The sequence below is a fragment of the Apostichopus japonicus genome, chromosome 11, assembly GCF_037975245.1.
Source record: "Apostichopus japonicus isolate 1M-3 chromosome 11, ASM3797524v1, whole genome shotgun sequence".
NCBI classification, from domain to species: Eukaryota; Metazoa; Echinodermata; class Holothuroidea; order Aspidochirotida; family Stichopodidae; genus Apostichopus; species Apostichopus japonicus.
The window spans coordinates 12,540,169-12,558,757 of NC_092571.1; the positions used below are offsets into that span (position 1 = coordinate 12,540,169).

Genomic DNA, 18,589 nt, shown 5'->3' on the forward strand with positions numbered 1-18,589 from the left:
AGTACACCACTGGTTGTGCAGTTGCTCAAGCTAGGCCTAGCCCTGAAGTCTAGGGCTACAGTAGGACCGGTTATTCAAAGCCTAATTATCCTAGTCCTAGGTCCAACTAGGCTAAGTCTGTATCTAGTCCCAAAAAAGGACTAGATAGAGCTACCCAGGAAGTTACCAGTGTAACCTTATGTTGCCCTCTCAAATAAGATGGTTGTTGTATTTAACAGACCTAGGGGCCTAGATTTATCTATTCATTGTACCTCTATTTCTTTATGATTTTATTTTGTGATTTATTCTTATTTCACTCTGTTCTGTATGGTTTAATTATTGATTTCTTTGATTGTATATTATGTATAAGGGCGCCTAATATAAGATAACCTTTTTTTTTATATCGCTAAAATGAATTATACCCTTGAAAAGTGGGGGGAAAAAAAGTTGAAATAAATAAATGTACAGTGCAAAAGGCATCATTTTATTTGATTAATTAATTAACTTTATTTTTCCTCGATTCAGATGATTGTGAATGAAGTTCAGGCCCTATGCTATGTAGCTTTTCTGAAGTGTAAAGAAGTTGAATTGCATTTTTGAATTCCTTTTCATTCTAGCTCTTGACATCAGTTTGAGGATTCAGCTCAAAGGCTTGTACCATGTCACAATCTATTAACGATGTGTTTAATCTCCCATTTGGAGGAGATTTAGAGTAAGTATATTATAAACCATTGGTAGTATTTTAGTTTTCCATTTGTATGATTCTGCTCACAAGTCCCAATCACTTCCTTCGCGTTGGTTTTGAGGTGGGTGAAGGAGGGACTATCTAGAGACTTAAATTTAAGTTAGATCATGATAGCCCTGTGTTCCCATCAGAGATGGAGACCTGTCCAGACAAAGTGCATGTCGATGAAGTCATCCAAACCCTGCAGTGCTGGAAGCTTTAACATTCAGGGAAATTGTAATTATGTTGCCAATGAACATAAACCATTGAAACACTATGTGATTTTGTATTATCGTAATTAAAGGTATGTTCGTAAATTATAACGTGACTCAATGATATAGATGATATGGTTGTGTGTGTTTCACCTTTTAGTTCAGTATTTTGTGCAATATGCTGCCCAGACTTGTATTATTTTGAGTTAAATTTGTAAGTCTTGTACTCAAGTCTGGACTTGAGTTAATTCTTCCGTGCTCCTACTCGGGACTTTAGTGGTAGATCATCACTTGGAGAAACATATTTCATGAAGTTGTATTCTGGATTTGTACTCATGCTTGCACAAGTACTCTGAGCTCTGTACTCGTACCGGTACTCATTACTTGGAGAAAACAAATTTCATGAAGTTGTATTCTGGGTTAAATTTGTACTCATACTCGCACAAGTACTCGGAGCTCTGTACTCGTACCGGTACTCATGCATACTCAGACTTTGTACTCACTCCTCACACTACAAGTCTGCCCAATGGTACACCTATTATTCTGAAGAGCTTCAATAGCAACTGTAGATACATCGCTTACAAAATATTTGAAAATTATTTTCTTTTTTATATACTTAAATATAAAGCAATAAGAGCTTTAAATTATGATCAGAGATGAAACTTTAATAAAGGAGCCACTGCATTGCTTCCCATATACAATTGATTAAAAAAATTAATAGATACTGTATGTATTAACTTTTTCAATTTTTCTCCAATTTGCAGGGAGCTGATTGATGGAGAGAAAAATATATGCATTGTGGGACTGTTTGGCAAAAGTGATGGTCAAGAAAAATCGAAAGGCTTGTGCTTTAACCAACTGCTTAAGTCACCAGTATTTAAGGTACCTTACTCCCAATTTTTCTTGTGGTTATTTGTAACCTGTTCATGTTCTAATTGATAATAGTCCATAAATTTCTGTGTAAATATGTTTCATTTCCCTGAACCTTTACTTACTTCAAAGGGATATTCTGGTTACAAACAAATGTAAAACTTTAATATCTTGAAGAGAAAACCCTTCCACACTGGCAAAATTAACGAGAAAAATTAGGTCGTATGGAGTCTCATTCCAAGCCTCTGAGCTTGTACGAACAATTTTCACAAGAACAAAATGCATTGATCAATGTTTGTGAAATGGTTTTTGATATGCATATTTTTCTTTTTCAGGCAAAATATGTTGGACAAGCATCTATGAGTGATGAGGAAGATGAGGTGAGCCAAACCTAATAAAAACACAAGAATTGTTATTTTGTTAAATTTTAACTTTAGGTCTTATTAAATATTATATCATGTGAAGAAGTAACGGTGTGGAAAAGTGATAATGTTAAAGGCATTGAAGACTCGCCCCAAACCGTGTGCGGCCATCTAAAAAAGTTAACTTTCTGTTGCTTGCAAGTGATGTTTTGTTTGTGTCGCTACAAAATGCAGACAGTAATGAAACATGATACCTTGTTATCTTTAGCTGGACCTGAGAAGTCCATCCCTGTATCGTTTGTATACTGTGCTGTGGGTATTGACCCAGCTGTATGTGCTGACTGTACACTAGTGTCTAATTACCAACGGTAGCAAGCTGTGTGTGTATTTTCTGGGATAGATGGTCTTGTTTAACACTTCTGTTACACCTCATTTGAAACTAGGTCAAATTACCGGCATAAGACGTTTCTTTTTGCACGAGTCTTCACACCATTTAAGTGTTTTATTTATCTCAAGTTTGGTGGTACTGCACTGTTAATGGGCTGAATGGACGGTCACTTTTCATAAGTAGAGTTGTTCAGATGATAAAGATGATTTCTAGTCAAGGCTAAAGAATGATCAATGTTAGAATGATCAGTGTTAATATCTTCTCTATTAAAAGTTGATTTTTTGTAGCCATCTGTCAGATAAAATTATGGTCACTCAAATTTGGGAAAGTTTGTTGATGTGGTGTAATACTTGGTTCATGTGTCGTCTATAAAGGAGAAGCTGAATGCATCTTGTCCTAAAGAAAGTCAACAGAGTTCAAACTGTGGCATTGTCATATGGGGAGGAATCTTATCTAGCAAAGGCAACTCAAAAGAAAACTGTTACGTTCGTGCGTATTGTCTTTACAGTGTTACATTCCTGCGTATTGTCTTTACAGTGTTACATTCCTGCGTATTCTCTTTACAGTGTTACATTCCTCCCTTTACAGTTTTACATTCCTGCGTATTATCTTTACAGTGTTACATTCCTGTGTATTCCATTTACAGTGTTACATTCCTGCGTATTCTCTTTACAGTGTTACATTCCTGCGTATTCTCTTTCATACAGTGTTACATTCCTGCATATTCTCTTTACAGTGTTACATTTCTGCGTATTCTCTTTACAGTGTTACAGTATATTCATGCTTATTCCCTTTACAGTGTTACATTCCTCTGTATTCTCTTTACAGTGTTACATTCCTGCGTATTCTCTTTTATACAGCGTTACATTCCTGTGTATTCTCTTTACAGTGTTACATTCCTCTGTATTCTCTTTACAGTGTTACATTCCTGCGTATTCTCTTTTATACAGTGTTACATTCCTGCGTATTCTCTTTACAGTGTTACATTCCTGCGTATTCTCTTTACAGTGTTACATTCCTGTGTATTCTCTTTTATACAGTGTTACATTCCTCTGTATTCTCTTTACAGTGTTACATTCCTGTGTATTCTCTTTTATACAGTGTTACATTCCTGTGTATTCTCTTAACAGTGTTATATTCCTGCGTATTCTCTTTCATACAGTGTTACATTGAATGTTACTATGATTCTTCAAGCTGCGTGCTATACCTTCATCTCGTCTCAGTCTTCGATGCCGCGATGTTTTGTCAACTGGGCAAGCGAACCGAACAGTGTCTGAGCCAAATGGTGAGGGAGACATAGTCTATTATAATCACAAATGAAAAGATTCTTCACATTTAGCTCTTGTGAGCTGCTGATAACATTTAAAACAAATTTTGTCCCAAACAAGGTCAACCTCCCCTGCCTACAAGAGTTCTATCAGGTTGCTATATGATATTAAATCAGTGATATAACAACTGACTACATCTTATGTTTTGAGTCAATTCGTTGAAAATGATTTTTTGGTGACTTTTATTTACTCAAGTCAGTGTATTATTTCTATGGGGAAAGAGTTGACTCACCTACAGTCTGAGTCAACTTAACTTTTGAAATTTTGTAGTTCCAGTCATGACTTGTAACGAAACTAGTATGAAATCATATCTCTGTCCCAAACGGTGGAATTAAGCTTGCAATAACCTAGCCAGTCCAGCACAATAACAAATGGTTATTTATTTTTGAACACAGCCACAAGCAGTATTGGCCTAGGTGTATCTGCTTTGAAAGTATCATATGCCTTGCACCTGCAATGGAAGTTTACTTTTTGATATAAGGAGTGAGACTTTATTGATAGGAATTCAGAATGTAAAATGAAGGCCTCGAAAAAAAATTGTATATCGACTGTCGAAATGCCACTTGAATTCGCAGTTAATAAGCAGTAGAAAGGAAAACAGCTTGCATTTTTCTCCCAGTGTGTCTCGAGTCATGTAATTTAACGACACTAGTATGAAATTATTTCTCTGTCCCAAACGGTGGAATTTAGCTCGCATTAACCTAGCCAGTCCAGCACAATAACAAATGGTTATTTATTTTTGAACACAGCCACAAGCAGTATTGGCCTAGGTGTATATGCTTTGAAAGTATCTTATGCCTAGCACCTGCAATGGAAGTTTAGTTTTTGATATAAGGAGTGAGACTTTATTGATAGGAATTCAGAATGTAAAATGCAGGCCTCGAAAAAAAATTGTATATCGACTGTCGAAATGCCACATGAATTCGCAGTTAATAAGCAGTAGAAAGGAAAACAGCTTGCATTTTTCTCCCAGTGTGTCTCGAGTCATGTAATTTAACGACACTAGTATGAAATTATTTCTCTGTCCCAAACGGTGGAATTTAGCTCGCATTAACCTAGCCAGTCCAGCACAATAACAAATGGTTATTTATTTTTGAACACAGCCACAAGCAGTATTGGCCTAGGTGTATATGCTTTGAAAGTATCTTATGCCTAGCACCTGCAATGGAAGTTTAGTTTTTGATATAAGGAGTGAGACTTTCTTGATAGGAATTCAGAATGTAAAATGCAGGCCTCGAAAAAAAATTGTATATCGACTGTCGAAATGCCACTTGAATTCGCAGTTAATAAGCAGTAGAAAGGAAAACAGCTTGCATTTTTCTCCCAGTGTGTCTCGAGTCATGTAATTTAACGACACTAGTATGAAATTATTTCTCTGTCCCAAACGGTGGAATTTAGCTCGCATTAACCTAGCCAGTCCAGCACAGCCACGGTACAGTATATCAGGTTATTTGTGAAGTATTGGATTATTTGAGGGGTATCTGGTTATTTGAGGGGTATCAGATAATATATGGCTTATACATACACAAATATATAGAACAGTGAAATCATGTCTGTTGACATGAGGTACAGAATAAAGTAAAAGGATATTATGCATAACATATTTAAAGAAGTAAAAAAAAATTTCTCTTCTTCTCTGCTAGGAGGGTCATCTTTTTTGGAAGGACCAAGAATTTGATTATGCAAGAGCGCTTATCTTCATGTTTACTGTTTGTCATATTGTCGTGGTAAGCCCAGTTTGTATTAATTTATTTCACTTTTGCTTTTTGATTAGTACTACAGCCAGGGTTAGAGGAAAAAACTTGAGCTGCACTTGAAAGTTGACATACAGTTAAGATATTGTTGATTCTCTTGTAATACTTGAATGAATTCCAACTGATAAAATCTAAATCTAGTTATGTACATTTTCAGTTCAGATCAGATCATATCAGTTGAGTTGAGCTGAGTTCAGTTGAGTTCAATTCAGTTCAGTTCAGATCAGATCAGTTCTGTTCAGTTTTGTTCAGTTCTGTTCAGTTAAGATCAGATCAGTTCTGTTCAGTTGAGTTGAGTTCAATTCAGTTCAGTTAACATCAGTTAAGATCAGATCAGTTCTGTTCAGTTAAGATCAGATCAGTTGAGTTGAGTTCAATTCAGTTCAGTTAAGATCAGTTAAGATCAGTTCTGTTCAGTTTGTTCAGTTCTGTTCAGTTAAGATCTGATCAGTTCAGTTGAGTTCAGTTCAGTTAACATCAGTTAAGATCAGTTAAGTTCAGTTCAGTTCTGTTCAGTTAAGATCAGATAAGTTGAGTTGAGTTGAGTTAAGTTCAAATCAGTTCAGTTAAGATCAGATCAGTTCTGTTCAGTTAAGATCAGTTGAGTTGAGTTGAGTTCAGTTCAGTTAAGATCAGTTAAGATCAGATCAGTTCAGTTGAATTGAGTTCAATTCAGGTCAGTTAAGATCAGTTAAGATCAGTTCAGTTCAGTTCTGTTCAGTTAAGATCAGATAAGTTGAGTTGAGTTAAGTTCAAATCAGTTCAGTTAAGATCAGATCAGTTCTGTTCAGTTAAGATCAGTTGAGTTCAATTCAGTTCAGTTAAGATCAGTTAAGATCAGATCAGTTCAGTTGAATTGAGTTCAATTCAGTTCAGTTAAGATCAGTTAAGATCAGTTGAGTTGAGTTGAGTTCAATTCAGTTCAGTTTAGATCAGTTAAGATCAGATCAGATCAGTTCAGTTCACTTGAGTTCAGTCCAGTTCAGATTTTTCCTTCTTGACATAATACATAACAAGCACAGAATAGTAGAGAACAAAAAGTGTCAAAATGAAAGGAAGTGATTTAAGAATCCCTTGTGGTCTTGACAGGTAGACTTTCAGGCCCAGGACAAGAAAAACAAAGTAAACAATTTAAATTAGAACGTAAACAAATAAGCCAACCCCTTCCCCAACCCCACCCATAAAAGGAAAAAAAGTAAATGGCTTGCACATTATCGAAAAAGCTGATATCTGAAAGAAATGAACTGAAGGTTTGGTTTTGCAAATTATACATGGGCAAGTTATTCTGTATAAAAACAATTAACAGATCTTCAGACGCTTTCTTGAACAAAGAGGTACTGTACAACACCTTGAATACATGGCATGCAGATTGTGTGCAAAGAAACCACATGTTCTTAATGTAGTTGGGGAAATACTGCTCATAAAAATACTTATAAGATAGTGGTAAATGTCAAAGAGTCTATGTCCTAAATCTTTTGTCAACAGGATGATTATAAAATGGTACATGTTTAATATTAAATCCAAAATTTGTGTCTATTTCTTTCGTCAGTTGTCACACCCAAAGACCACATTTGATACAAGTTATGTGCAATTGTTTCGAGCCCTGGAGAACACAAGGTAAATACAGAAAAGTTTCTCCTTCTCTTAAATTGTACCTTTAAAGAAAGGGACCAGACTTGAAAAGGTTTACTCCTTTTTCTGGTTCCTCTACTTACATTTCCATTTATAAAATTGTATTATTTGCTCTTCAATATTCTGTTCATCTGTGGTGAATTCTGTTGCTATTCCTATACACTGTTTATGTTAGCATTGATATGGAATGAAGAAGTAAATAAAATTCAATCTTCAATTAACTTTCTTCGTCAAATCATTTTCAAGTATGTCAAATGCAAAGTACAAAAAATTAAAAAAAAACACATTTTGTGTGTTGTTTATCTTCTTAGTTTTAGGGAAATTGTAATAAAGTAATGGCAAGGTAGTCTTTTCATTATCTCCACAACCCAAATCACCAAAAGGATAACTTTAAATTTGTTTATGTCTAAATGTTTAGTGTCTGTATCCAGAGTTTATGCTCAAAGGGCACTTTAAAGGGCACTTCAAGTTCTGTAGGGAAGAGAAAACTGTTTTGTCTTGGACATGTAAGGATTAATCATAGCTCTCATAAATTTCATAGCTAAAAGACCAAACATTGGATGAAAACTTGGATGAAATTTGATTTTCAAAGATGAAGTTGACAGTTCAAATTCAAAGAAGATATATTTTTTTCCCTCTTATCTTTATTTCTTAATATAATAATAATAATGAAGTAATTTTACAGAAAATTGATTACTCAAGGAGGAAAATACAAAAAGTTATGGTGATATTTTAATAGTAAGTTGTAACTTGACAGAGAAGTCTATTTGTAAAAATTAAAGAAAATAAACATTCAAAGCCAAGCATTGCTTATTCTCTATCTAAAATGAACATACAAGTGATTTTATATTTCCAAGACAATAGAGTTTATTGTTTCATCATTTGATTGACAGAAGGAAAACTAATCGTGCCAAGGATACGATAAATGAAACAAAAACATGAAACTAATGTGGCATTGTCACTCACCATCTCTTCCTTTTTTCCAGAGAGAAGCAGATTCCCTTGGTTGCCATGGAGATGACCGACCTGCCAATTTCTAAAGAGTGGCAGGCGGTCGGCAGGATGTGTCTTCCCAGGCTTTTGTTTGTTTTCCAAAAGGTAAATTATGTTCCTTTGTACCTAAAGGAATCTCATTGCTAAATAATAATAATAAACTTACATTCCACTTTTGACCAGATTCACCCCAGATACTTGTAGTACAATTTTAGGCCTAGATTTTCACAAATTCAGCAACTTGCTAAAAATTGTAATTTGCATAAAAAGTCCTCACTGGCACTCGCCTGAATAACAACACATGTCTGTTACTGTAAAGGCTTATGAAAGCAGCCCAATAATGTTAGCTGATAATAAACAGTAATACAGCAGGGCTTATGTCTGGTTAGGAAATCATGGCCATCTTTGGACTGACCTGTGTTAACTGACCTTATCATATGCTTATGTTCTTAATGGCTACTGGCAGAAAAAGGCAACTGCCTTATATTTCTACTGGCAAATGGCACAATCCATTGATGTTTAGCCTGTAACTATTGCTGTTTCAAGGCCTGCAAGTTTAGTAGGAATGATATAACAAAACACTTGGGTATTATGCAGCTTGTCTAACCTTAGGATACTGATATGTGCCACAACTTTGCCCACCAGTGTCGTAGAGCAAATTCGGATGAAATTTTTGGTCAAAACGAACTTGGCTTGTTGTTTAATAAAACCACAATATTTGTTTGATAATCCAGGATTGGATATGACTGACATCTCTGGATGCTTCAATCAGCTATTTCATGTCATATTTCAGAAATTCCTTTCTCTTTTCCTTCACATCTTTTTTGTCTCGATAGAACGATCTACCAACAGAAGAGCTTATAGGATCTAGAGTAGATGGTAAACAGATCAGAGGCAAGGTTAAGGTAAGGTCAGCTTTTGTTTTGTTAATACCAGGATTATTATTCAAGTAGACTTTAAAACATGAGACAGTTTTGAGGCAAGATTCAACTTACCGATAGTTTTCTTGTAAAAATTTTTATTTTTATACCATGAGAGAGTTTTTAATGTATACATGTATATTTTGTAAGGTTGTGTAGCATTTAAATTTTGTTTTGTTGCACAGCAACAGACAGTCACTAATTCGACTGAGAACTTAACCTGAAATGATATTCTGAACAATATAAGAGCCTTACAATTTTCTTTTGTATTAATTTCATTTTTTGCAGAAATTAAACACTGTGCAGAAAGTACAACAAAATTTGGAAGATCAAATTTTCCGCATCCTCAGGAAGAGCAGAGTGCTGACTAACAACCTGTGAGTGCCAAAGGTCACCTTGCAGTAGGTCAAGGGTCAAGGGGCATGGCCTTCCTGTAGGTCAAGGGTGTGGCCATCCTGTAGGTCATGGGTGTGGCCTCCTTGTAGGTCAGGGATGTGGGGCCTTCTGTAGGTCAGGGCATGACCTTCCTGTAGATCAGAGGTGTGGCCTTCCTGTAGATCAGAGGTGTGGCCTTCCTGTAGGTCAGGGTGTGGCCTTGATGTAGGTCAGGGCATGACCTTCCTGTAGATCAGAGGTGTGGCCTTCCTGTAGATCAGAGGTGTGGCCTTCCTGTAGATCAGAGGTGTGGCCTTCCTGTAGGTCAGGGTGTGGCCTTGATGTAGGTCAGGGGCATGGCCGCCCTGTAGGTCAAGGGTGTGGCCATCCTGTAGGTCAGGGGCATGATCTTCCTGTAGGTCTGGTGCGCTGCTTTCCTGTAGGTTGGGACCTGTCCTTCCTTAGGCCAGTTAATGACCTTCCTGTGGGTCAGGGGTATGGCTTTTGTATAGGTCAGGGGTACAGTATAGTATTCCTGTAGGACAGGGGTGTGGCCTTCCTGTAGTTCATGGGTGTGGCCTATCTGTGGATCAAAGATGTGGCTTTCCTATAGGTTTGTGGGTATGAACTTCCTTTAGGTCAGGGATGTAGACACAAGGGTGTGGCCCTCCTGTAGGTCTTGGGTTTGGCAGAATGTGTGTTTTAAATACCACAATGATTGCAGGCAATACAATAGCTAGTGCCCTTGATGGTTGTACCATATGACTGATGTCATGGTTGCCACTCCGATGTAAGATGTGCAGAGTAGGACTCTAATCGTTGTACCCAGCAATTGTTTAAAACTGTAAAACTGAATCTCAGCAGTTAGCAATAGTCTTACAAACATCCTCCGAGTAGTGTCCAACTCACACCATTCGTCTGTTGCTCGCAGATGCCTCGCGATCTCATCTAGGATGTCACGTGTTGGCCAAGTTTGTTTCATCCATCCCTATTTTAGTCAGTAACAGTTTGTCAAAATTACAAAAGGAAATGATTAGATTTGTCTCATTTTACTTTTTACTTCTTCACAGTAACCATTGCCTGTTCTCAGTTCCTGCCAATCAAGCCTTTGTCTACATCGCTAGTGGAAGCGAACCAGAGCAGACGCCTATGGATGTCCTCACGTCCAGTTTTAGGGGTGACTTGAAAACAGGTGGGAGTTTTATTAAGAGAATTGAGATATCAACAGGAAAAGTATAAATAAATGTTAATATATATAATGGAACCAGACCCAGACGGTCTTTTAATTATGATTATTGCAATCTGATTATTGTGCAATATTTATGAGGCCCTTAATGAAATCATTTGCAAACTTTTAGGACCATGACCCAGGATCCTTCACAACCAACCAATCCAAACCCTCAGAATCGATACTCAGAAATGCTTGAAGAATGTATGTGATGTTTTAGAATAACAATAATTGATCTTCATCACAAGCTTGGAAAATCATAGAAAACTTTGTCAATGTCTAGTAAATTTGTTTCCACCATTCCCCCCCCCCATCATAATTTGCTGAACATTGCTGTAAATGAGTTTAAATTGGCAACCAATCGCAGAAAAGCTGCTTGAAAATAAATGTCCTCTTTTCATGTCCTCTTTTCTTTTCTTGTCTTTTTTCGTCAACATTAAACTTTAAATTGGCAACCAATTGCAGAAAAGCTTTTTGAAAATACATGTCCTCTTTTCATGTACTCTTGTCTTTTCTTGTCTTTTTTTTGGTCAACATTAAACTTTAAATTGGCAACCAATTGCAGAAAAGCTTTTTGAAAATACATGTCCTCTTTTCATGTCCTCTTGTCTTTTCTTGTCTTTTTTTTGGTCAACATTAAACTTTAAATTGGCAACCAATTGCAGAAAAGCTTTTTGAAAATACATGTCCTCTTTTTTCTTTCCTGTCTTTATATGACGGTTTCGTTAATTCAGAAGATTTTGATGAGGGTCTTCTCGAGCTGGGTGTACCAGATAATCCAACCATTCCAGTCTTTATAGATTCTCTACCAACTTTGACAACAAACAGAGAGAGTCATAGCTTCAAATCCTTCCTGCAGCAACACATTGACATCATACTGAACGGAAAAGGCTTCGAAGACAGTCTGGTGCGAGGCACTTCGGCTGCTCACTTTGAGGTTGGTTTTGCAAGTCTTAAATTTAAAGTTTTAATATTTTCTTATTAAATGGCCAAAAAATGATAGGTCTTGCATTTCTACGGGTCGCTGGTTTGTATGCAGTTCTTGTTCCCATTTGATAACCTCTCTTTGTTGTTGTTTTCTCTTTAAATCATTTTATTCGCGGTTTCCTTTTCCCAAAATGTTGGAGTTCTTGCATGATTTAACATGTGCCTATAGTAGATAATAATAATAACAATAACTCACATATCACATTTACCAATCTTCTCATTGTGCTGGTGGGCCATTCATGGGAATTTCTTCCAGAAAAGTAAAAATGGCGAAAATTTGATTAAACATTTACAAAAAATTCAGTGTCGTTCATTTTAAATAGAAATTTTACTAGTCAATCAAATGGAAGTGCATTGCCATAGGAAGGATTTTTGTACACTGAGTAAACATAAAAGTTTTATCAAACTCAATGACAAGAGATGGCGTTTATTACAGTTTAGTTGTGCTTAGGGATGTACGTAAACTGTAAAGTGGGATTGATATGACCACATCTTTTCTTGAAAGAAGAGATAACCAGAAACTGGACTGAAAGAGGAACAGCAATAACGGCAAATTTTTTCCCGCCATTTAGTCGTCCAAACAGTAAAGTTGGTTGTCCGAAAAAATGTAGTCAAATTACAGAGTCACTGATATGTACACAGTAGCAGAGATGTGTAGGTTTTGTGAAAAGAACCAGCTTTGGGCCAGTAAAAGTTCCTTTCAGGTGGATCAGATAAGCCTACCACTATGTCTTTAAATTTGATATCAGTATCTCCGAAGTGATGGAGGGTAGGTACCAATTCATCATTTAGCCTGTTGGGCGAGGGGAGGGTGGGTTCTAATGCCATCTGAATTTGATGTACCTAATCATCCCCCTGGACAACCTCCAAAGCTGATCTTGACTGTCCAAAATACAAATTTGGTCGTCTCAGGACAATCAGATGACCGTGAAAACTTTGCCCTGCCAACATTTTGAGCTAAATAGACAGGAAATACACTTTAGTCCATACATCAGTGAATATATTAAATTGTTTCTGTGCATCTGAGTTATTTCAGCATTATCCTTCCAATTTTTATTTTTGTAGTTTCCTACGCTTCGTAACTGGATCAAAGTTGCCGATATGATGTATGAGTTGTATATGTACCCACCAGAGGAATCAAAACTTTATGAGGAATTTGAAAGCCTTCAAACTGTTTTAGATGTTGACATGAGGTTTTCTGAAGGGTGAGTCTGTTAACCTAAATTAATTTCTGCAATCAAATTGTTCTTAAAGATGCATGCCTATCAACAAAATTTTTTTTTATATTCTATTCTACTATGGTCTATTCTGGTCTGTTCTATTCTATTCAGTTATATTCTAGTCTGTTCTGTTCGACTCTATTCCATTCTGTTCAAATCTATTCCATTTTCCCATTCTATTCTACTCTGTTTGACTCTATCTTGTTCTATCCGACTCTGTTCAACTCTATCCAGTTCCACCCCATTCTGGCCGACTATTTCCCATTCCACTCTACTCTGTTCTATTCTATTCCACTTTATTCTGTTTTACTCTGTTCTATTCTGTTCGACTCTTTCTATTCTGTTTGATTCTACGCAATTCTGTTCTACTGTGTCTTATTCTGTTCTACTCTAGTCTGGTCTACTGTAGTCTGTTCTATTCTAGTTTGTTATGTCCTATTGTTATGTCCTATTCTACTCTATTCTTTTCATCTGTTTTATTTCACTCTGCTCTATTCTACACTGTTCTACTCTGTTCCATTCTGTACTGTTCTATCTATTCTACTTTGTTCCATTCTGTACTGTTCTATCTATTATGCTCTGCTATATCCTACTCTGTCCTATTCTGTTTTAATCTCTTCTATTATGTTCTATTCTACTCGGTTCCATTCTGTACTGTTCTATCTATTCTACTCTGTTCTATCCTGCTCTATTTTCATCCATTCTAATATGTTCTATTCTACTCGGTTTCATTCTGTACTGTTCTATCTATTATGCTCTGCTATATCCTACTCTGTCCTATTCTGTTTTAATCTCTTCTATTATGATCTATTCTACTCTGTTCCATTCTGCACTGTTCTATCTATTCTACTGTGTTATATCCTACTCTGTCCTATTCTGTTTTAATCTATTCTATTATGTTCTATTCTACTTGGCTCCATTCTGTACTGTACTATCTATTCTACTCTGTTCTATGCTGCTCTACTTTAATCCATTCTATTATGTTCTATTCTACTCGGCTCCATTCTGTACTGTACTATCTATTCTACTCTGTTCTATGCTGCTCTACTTTAATCCATTCTATTATGTTCTATTCTACTCTGCTCTATTGCAGTACGTTCTGTTCTGTTCTGTTCTACTCTATTCTATTCTAATTAGACCAGATTATTGGAGAACTAACATGTACAGCTCTTATTGTCTTTCATCAGACGGTGTGCCAAAGTTTTGCCGATAGCTTCAAGAACCTACCAGGATAATGCCTCTTCACATTATACCAGCATAGTCCATGAAAATAAGGTCAGTTTACTGTAACTGCTAGTACTATGCGGTTGGCATATTGTAGCAGATGAGAAGCTTTGTTGAAAATTTTTTATTTTCTGCACCTTCAATGAATTACAATCTGAGTGAAGGGAAATGGTGGTGTAGTAACTACAACACCACCAGATGTGCCCAGACGCTCGAGAGCACCCTGGTACACTCTTTATAATAATAATAACATTTGCTTTTTATATAGCGCTTTATACCAGCGATAGGTCTCAAAGCGCTTTACAGACGTTATATTACCCCTGGTCAATGATAACCTGTCCCAGAGACAATCCGTCCAGTCGGCAGCAGTTATATACTGCGCCAAATGACAAGTTACCTCACAAGTACCCATTTAACCCCTGGGTGGAGAGAGGCAAGTGAGATAAAGCATCTTGCCCAAGGACACAACGTAATGAACTAGGCATGAATCGAACCAACAATCCTTGGATCACGAGTCCGACGCCTTAGCCAATTGGCCACCTTGCTCTCAGATTAGAATGTTAAAGGTCGGTTTCCTGTCCATGATTGCAAGCCAACAGATCACAGGCTTTCTTCACAATGGTACCCAAGCACTCGTCCAGAAATAAAATGCATGAAACTAACCGTTGCATCCTTTAACCTCAATATGATAAACTCTGTCATTGAAAAATCTGGAAAGGTTCGGCTCCCGAAACTAAACTCAGATCCATTTTGTACTTTAAATTGAATATTCACCCACTTGTTTCTTTCTTTATTCAAATTCTTGTATCAGCTGCAATTAAGACAACAGAATAATTGTTGACTCACCATTTAAAGTGGTTACCTACTGTTAGATAACTTTGGTAGATTGGTTCTGTTAACAGGTTTCAGTAGGGACTTTAGTCTGTCCTCCTGTATATAAGAATATAGGAATATCAGCTGCACTACAGAGAAAATCGTAATTTTTGACACACCATTGAAAGTGGTTACCTACTACTAGATAACTTTGGTAGATTAATTTATATGAATTGCAGACTTCTGTTTAATTAACAGGTTTCAGAAGGGACTTCAGTATGTCCCTCTGTGTATAGGAATATTTTGATATTCATATTATATCTATTAGGACTCAGTTTGACGAGTATGTGCATGACATCAGTTACCGTGGATAGTCATAATAATAATAATAATTAACAGTTCTTATATAGCGCAACTTACAATAAAGTCTCGCCGCGCTGTACTTAACCCTGGTCATTGGTAACTTGTCACACCTACACACCAAAGTGTGCACAATTCAAACAATCTCTCCTGGGGCACCACAGTGCACCACAGCCACGTGTCCCCTGGGGGACTTCCCATAGGGTGCAGCCACAAACCGGCGCACGCAACTATATTTACAAGTCACCTCGCAAGTCTATCAAGTCATATCTCATCCTTATTCCTCTTTCCTACTTAGTTTGCCCAAGCGTTAAAAGTGTACTCGCAGCATGCCAGAGGACCTGCTTACGAATTATTCGCCAGGAAACTGGAACAAGAGTGCGATGCATTCTGGGAAAATGGTCGTCAGCTCTGCGAAGTCATCAGTTTGACAGGTCATCATTGCATCCTGAAGGTGAAATATTTGTCCTATTTCCTCAACATTTAAAATCCACTCTTAAACCTGTCGCTTGATACCTTTAGTTTCACAGTTTCATTATTTGTAAGTACACTTGAAATAAATGAGTAACCAATTAAATAAAAACCCAAAAGAAATTTGCTTGGCTTTACAAAAGTCCAGCTAGGGGTGGAAGTACCTGACATGGTAAATTTGATGCACATACAAAGGTTTCATTTAGATGATATTAAGCAGTTTGAAGACTTTCATCCCATTCTTGATGTACAATTTAGTATTAAGGAAATATTTCTACATATTTCTTTCTCATTCTGTTATACAGCAACATACATATATGCACTTATTGCTAAACAGAATAATATTCCCAGGATAGGGTAAACCTCATCACATCAACAATAGCAGATTAAAAAATAGTGAAATATATTACAAGTTCAAAGGTCATCAGTAATTAGCCTCAAATTCTAGCCTACTGCCCCAAAAATAAAATTGAAAGAATTTTCAAATGTACTCTTTTTTGCAGGAGTTTTCTGATTTGCCTTTTGTTTCACTGCCATTCAGAAGTTTCAAAATAGGCAATTTAGCATCTGGCTGTGGATAGCTAGATTTAGAGTGACAGTGAAAATACCTGTTGCAATTTGATCATGGGTGACCATAATCAGAATTTCTAGCATATTTGGGAGTAATATCAATGAACTTTAATGCCTGTACACTGTACAGGTATATACATATGTGAGATAAACACACTGACCAATGTTACTTTTACGATGTCATGGCAACAAATATTTGATTGCAGTACTTTGACTGGTTAATAGCTATAAAACATATTCATTATTAATAGCACTATAATCATCAAGGCAAGGTTTCACACCCAAGCATTCAATCGATCGATCCATTCAGTCGGTCCAAATTATTGAACAGCCTCGAAATTTGTATTGAAATCTGTCAGACTATAACTACTTTCTTGTAAGAACACAAAGCAAAAATCAATTGGTTCTCTATTATAAGTTAGATTTTTCTGTCCTTTTGTTTTTGTCAAATTTTCTTTGTTTTTCTCTTTTCCTTTCCCTCTTTTTATGGTGCTTTTTATTTTTTTGGGGGGGAAGGGGGGGCTCTTAATGCTGTAAAAGGGGCACTGCCTGTAAAAAGCATCTGGCTATTTCAACTCTCCTTCACGATTTTGTATTGATACTTGTTCCATCCTTTGGTTTTTTTAGTTTTTACATAAGTGGATATAGACAGAACTGACCTGCATATTAATATCCCATGTACAAATATATAGATACATGGACGAACACACGTTATTAAAATTTTGAAACCTCATGTTAATGGCTAACACCACTTCCTGGTGCAATGGCTCTGTTTGGTTAATAAATAACTATGAGATAGATTACGACTGTTGTAATATCCAAGGAGTTTGGGGGGGGGTTACCCCTACCTACCAATTAATCAGGATTGTCCCTATGTGGAATCTTTCATGGTACACAAACTAAAACAAGGTACACATGTTTGTATTCATCATTATATGCGGTCATTTCGGAAGCATGGTATGTAATCATGACAACACCCAAAACTATGATTGATGGCCGCATGTTAGCCCCACAGGCTTGGCAGAAATAGCTATGCAGCCCTCTTAAAAATCCCAAATATTCATAAACCTGGAGAGGTGGAATTTACGGTAACCATAAAGTACGGTAACCATAAAGCAGATAGACAGGCAATTATTGAGGTACACAAACAAACTGATTGATTTGTTAAGGTCTTTAATACGGTTAATAAGGCCGACTAATAATTTCCATTTTCTGATTGATTGTAAAGTACTAATATTCCTTTGTTCTTCATTCCCAGCTACATCTCCTCCCAGATGAGGAACACCCCCCCGAGCAACAACCCACCCTGCCGGAGATGCCCCACACTAACAACAACCGCACCCCTTGCGCCTGCAACTGCGGCAAGACCATAGGTCACAGAGATGACCCGTTCGATCTGAAGGTGGGTAGTCATAGGGACATACACTGTTAAATGTGTTCATTCTCACACATGATGAAGATATTGTATTGGCAATTATGTATATTCATATTAGGGAAGAAAAATAAAGTGGTCTTTTTGCAAAAAAGTCTTGTATCAGAGATGAACCAAAGTTGTGAAAGATTGATGGGTATTTCTTTCATAAAAAAAACTGCATCCCAAAAGCATTGTTGAAGATACAAGTTTTCAAAGTTAAACATGATTTCTTAAGAATATTTGTGGCAATAGTTATGATTATGACATCATCATGATATGTGAGCTGAAAAAAGCCTGGTAAATGGCTTAGAAACAAATGTGTACAATGATACAAATGGTTAATACTAAATATTAAACTTAAGATTTCTTTACAAAAATTCCAGTTGAGTATTTCTATTTATTTATTTTGATTGCTGAAAACAAAAGAAGAAAAATGTGTTGTTTGCTGTCGGAAATTACAATGGACCCTGACCAGGTTCTTTAGAATGCAAAATATCTCGGAATGCAAAATATTGCCAAAAAAATGCAAAATAGAATGCAAAATAGAATGCAAAAAGAATGCAAAATAAAAGAATGCAAAAATGAAATAAAATAAAGAATGCAAATAATGCAAATAAATGCAAAGAATGCAAAAATTGCAAATAAAATAAAATAAAGAATGCAAAAATAAAAAAATAAATAACTAAAAAAATAAATAAAAGAATGCAAAAAGAATGCAAAAAGAATGCAAAAAGAATGCAAAATAGAATGCAAAATATTCTTTAG

The 18,589-nt window shown here is 36.3% G+C and overlaps 1 protein-coding gene across 5 annotated transcripts in view; it reads left to right on the forward strand.

The window, feature by feature from the left end:
• LOC139976253 (nonsense-mediated mRNA decay factor SMG8-like) overlaps positions 1–18,589 on the forward strand; it is a 32,402-nt gene that overhangs the window by 518 nt on the left and 13,295 nt on the right. For 4 of the 5 annotated variants that reach the window (XM_071984878.1, XM_071984881.1, XM_071984879.1 and 1 more), the window contains exons 2-16: positions 597–691; positions 1,680–1,797; positions 2,121–2,165; positions 3,698–3,820; positions 5,507–5,590; positions 7,167–7,234; positions 8,236–8,347; positions 9,079–9,147; positions 9,451–9,539; positions 10,608–10,729; positions 11,500–11,702; positions 12,818–12,957; positions 14,160–14,247; positions 15,668–15,823; positions 17,669–17,812. In XM_071984878.1, the coding sequence (XP_071840979.1) occupies positions 639–691; positions 1,680–1,797; positions 2,121–2,165; positions 3,698–3,820; positions 5,507–5,590; positions 7,167–7,234; positions 8,236–8,347; positions 9,079–9,147; positions 9,451–9,539; positions 10,608–10,729; positions 11,500–11,702; positions 12,818–12,957; positions 14,160–14,247; positions 15,668–15,823; positions 17,669–17,812 (1,614 nt within the window). In that variant the 5' untranslated portion in view covers positions 597–638. The remainder of the gene's footprint in view (positions 1–596; positions 692–1,679; positions 1,798–2,120; positions 2,166–3,697; positions 3,821–5,506; positions 5,591–7,166; positions 7,235–8,235; positions 8,348–9,078; positions 9,148–9,450; positions 9,540–10,607; positions 10,730–11,499; positions 11,703–12,817; positions 12,958–14,159; positions 14,248–15,667; positions 15,824–17,668; positions 17,813–18,589) is intronic. The other variant, XM_071984883.1, reaches the window with a different exon arrangement.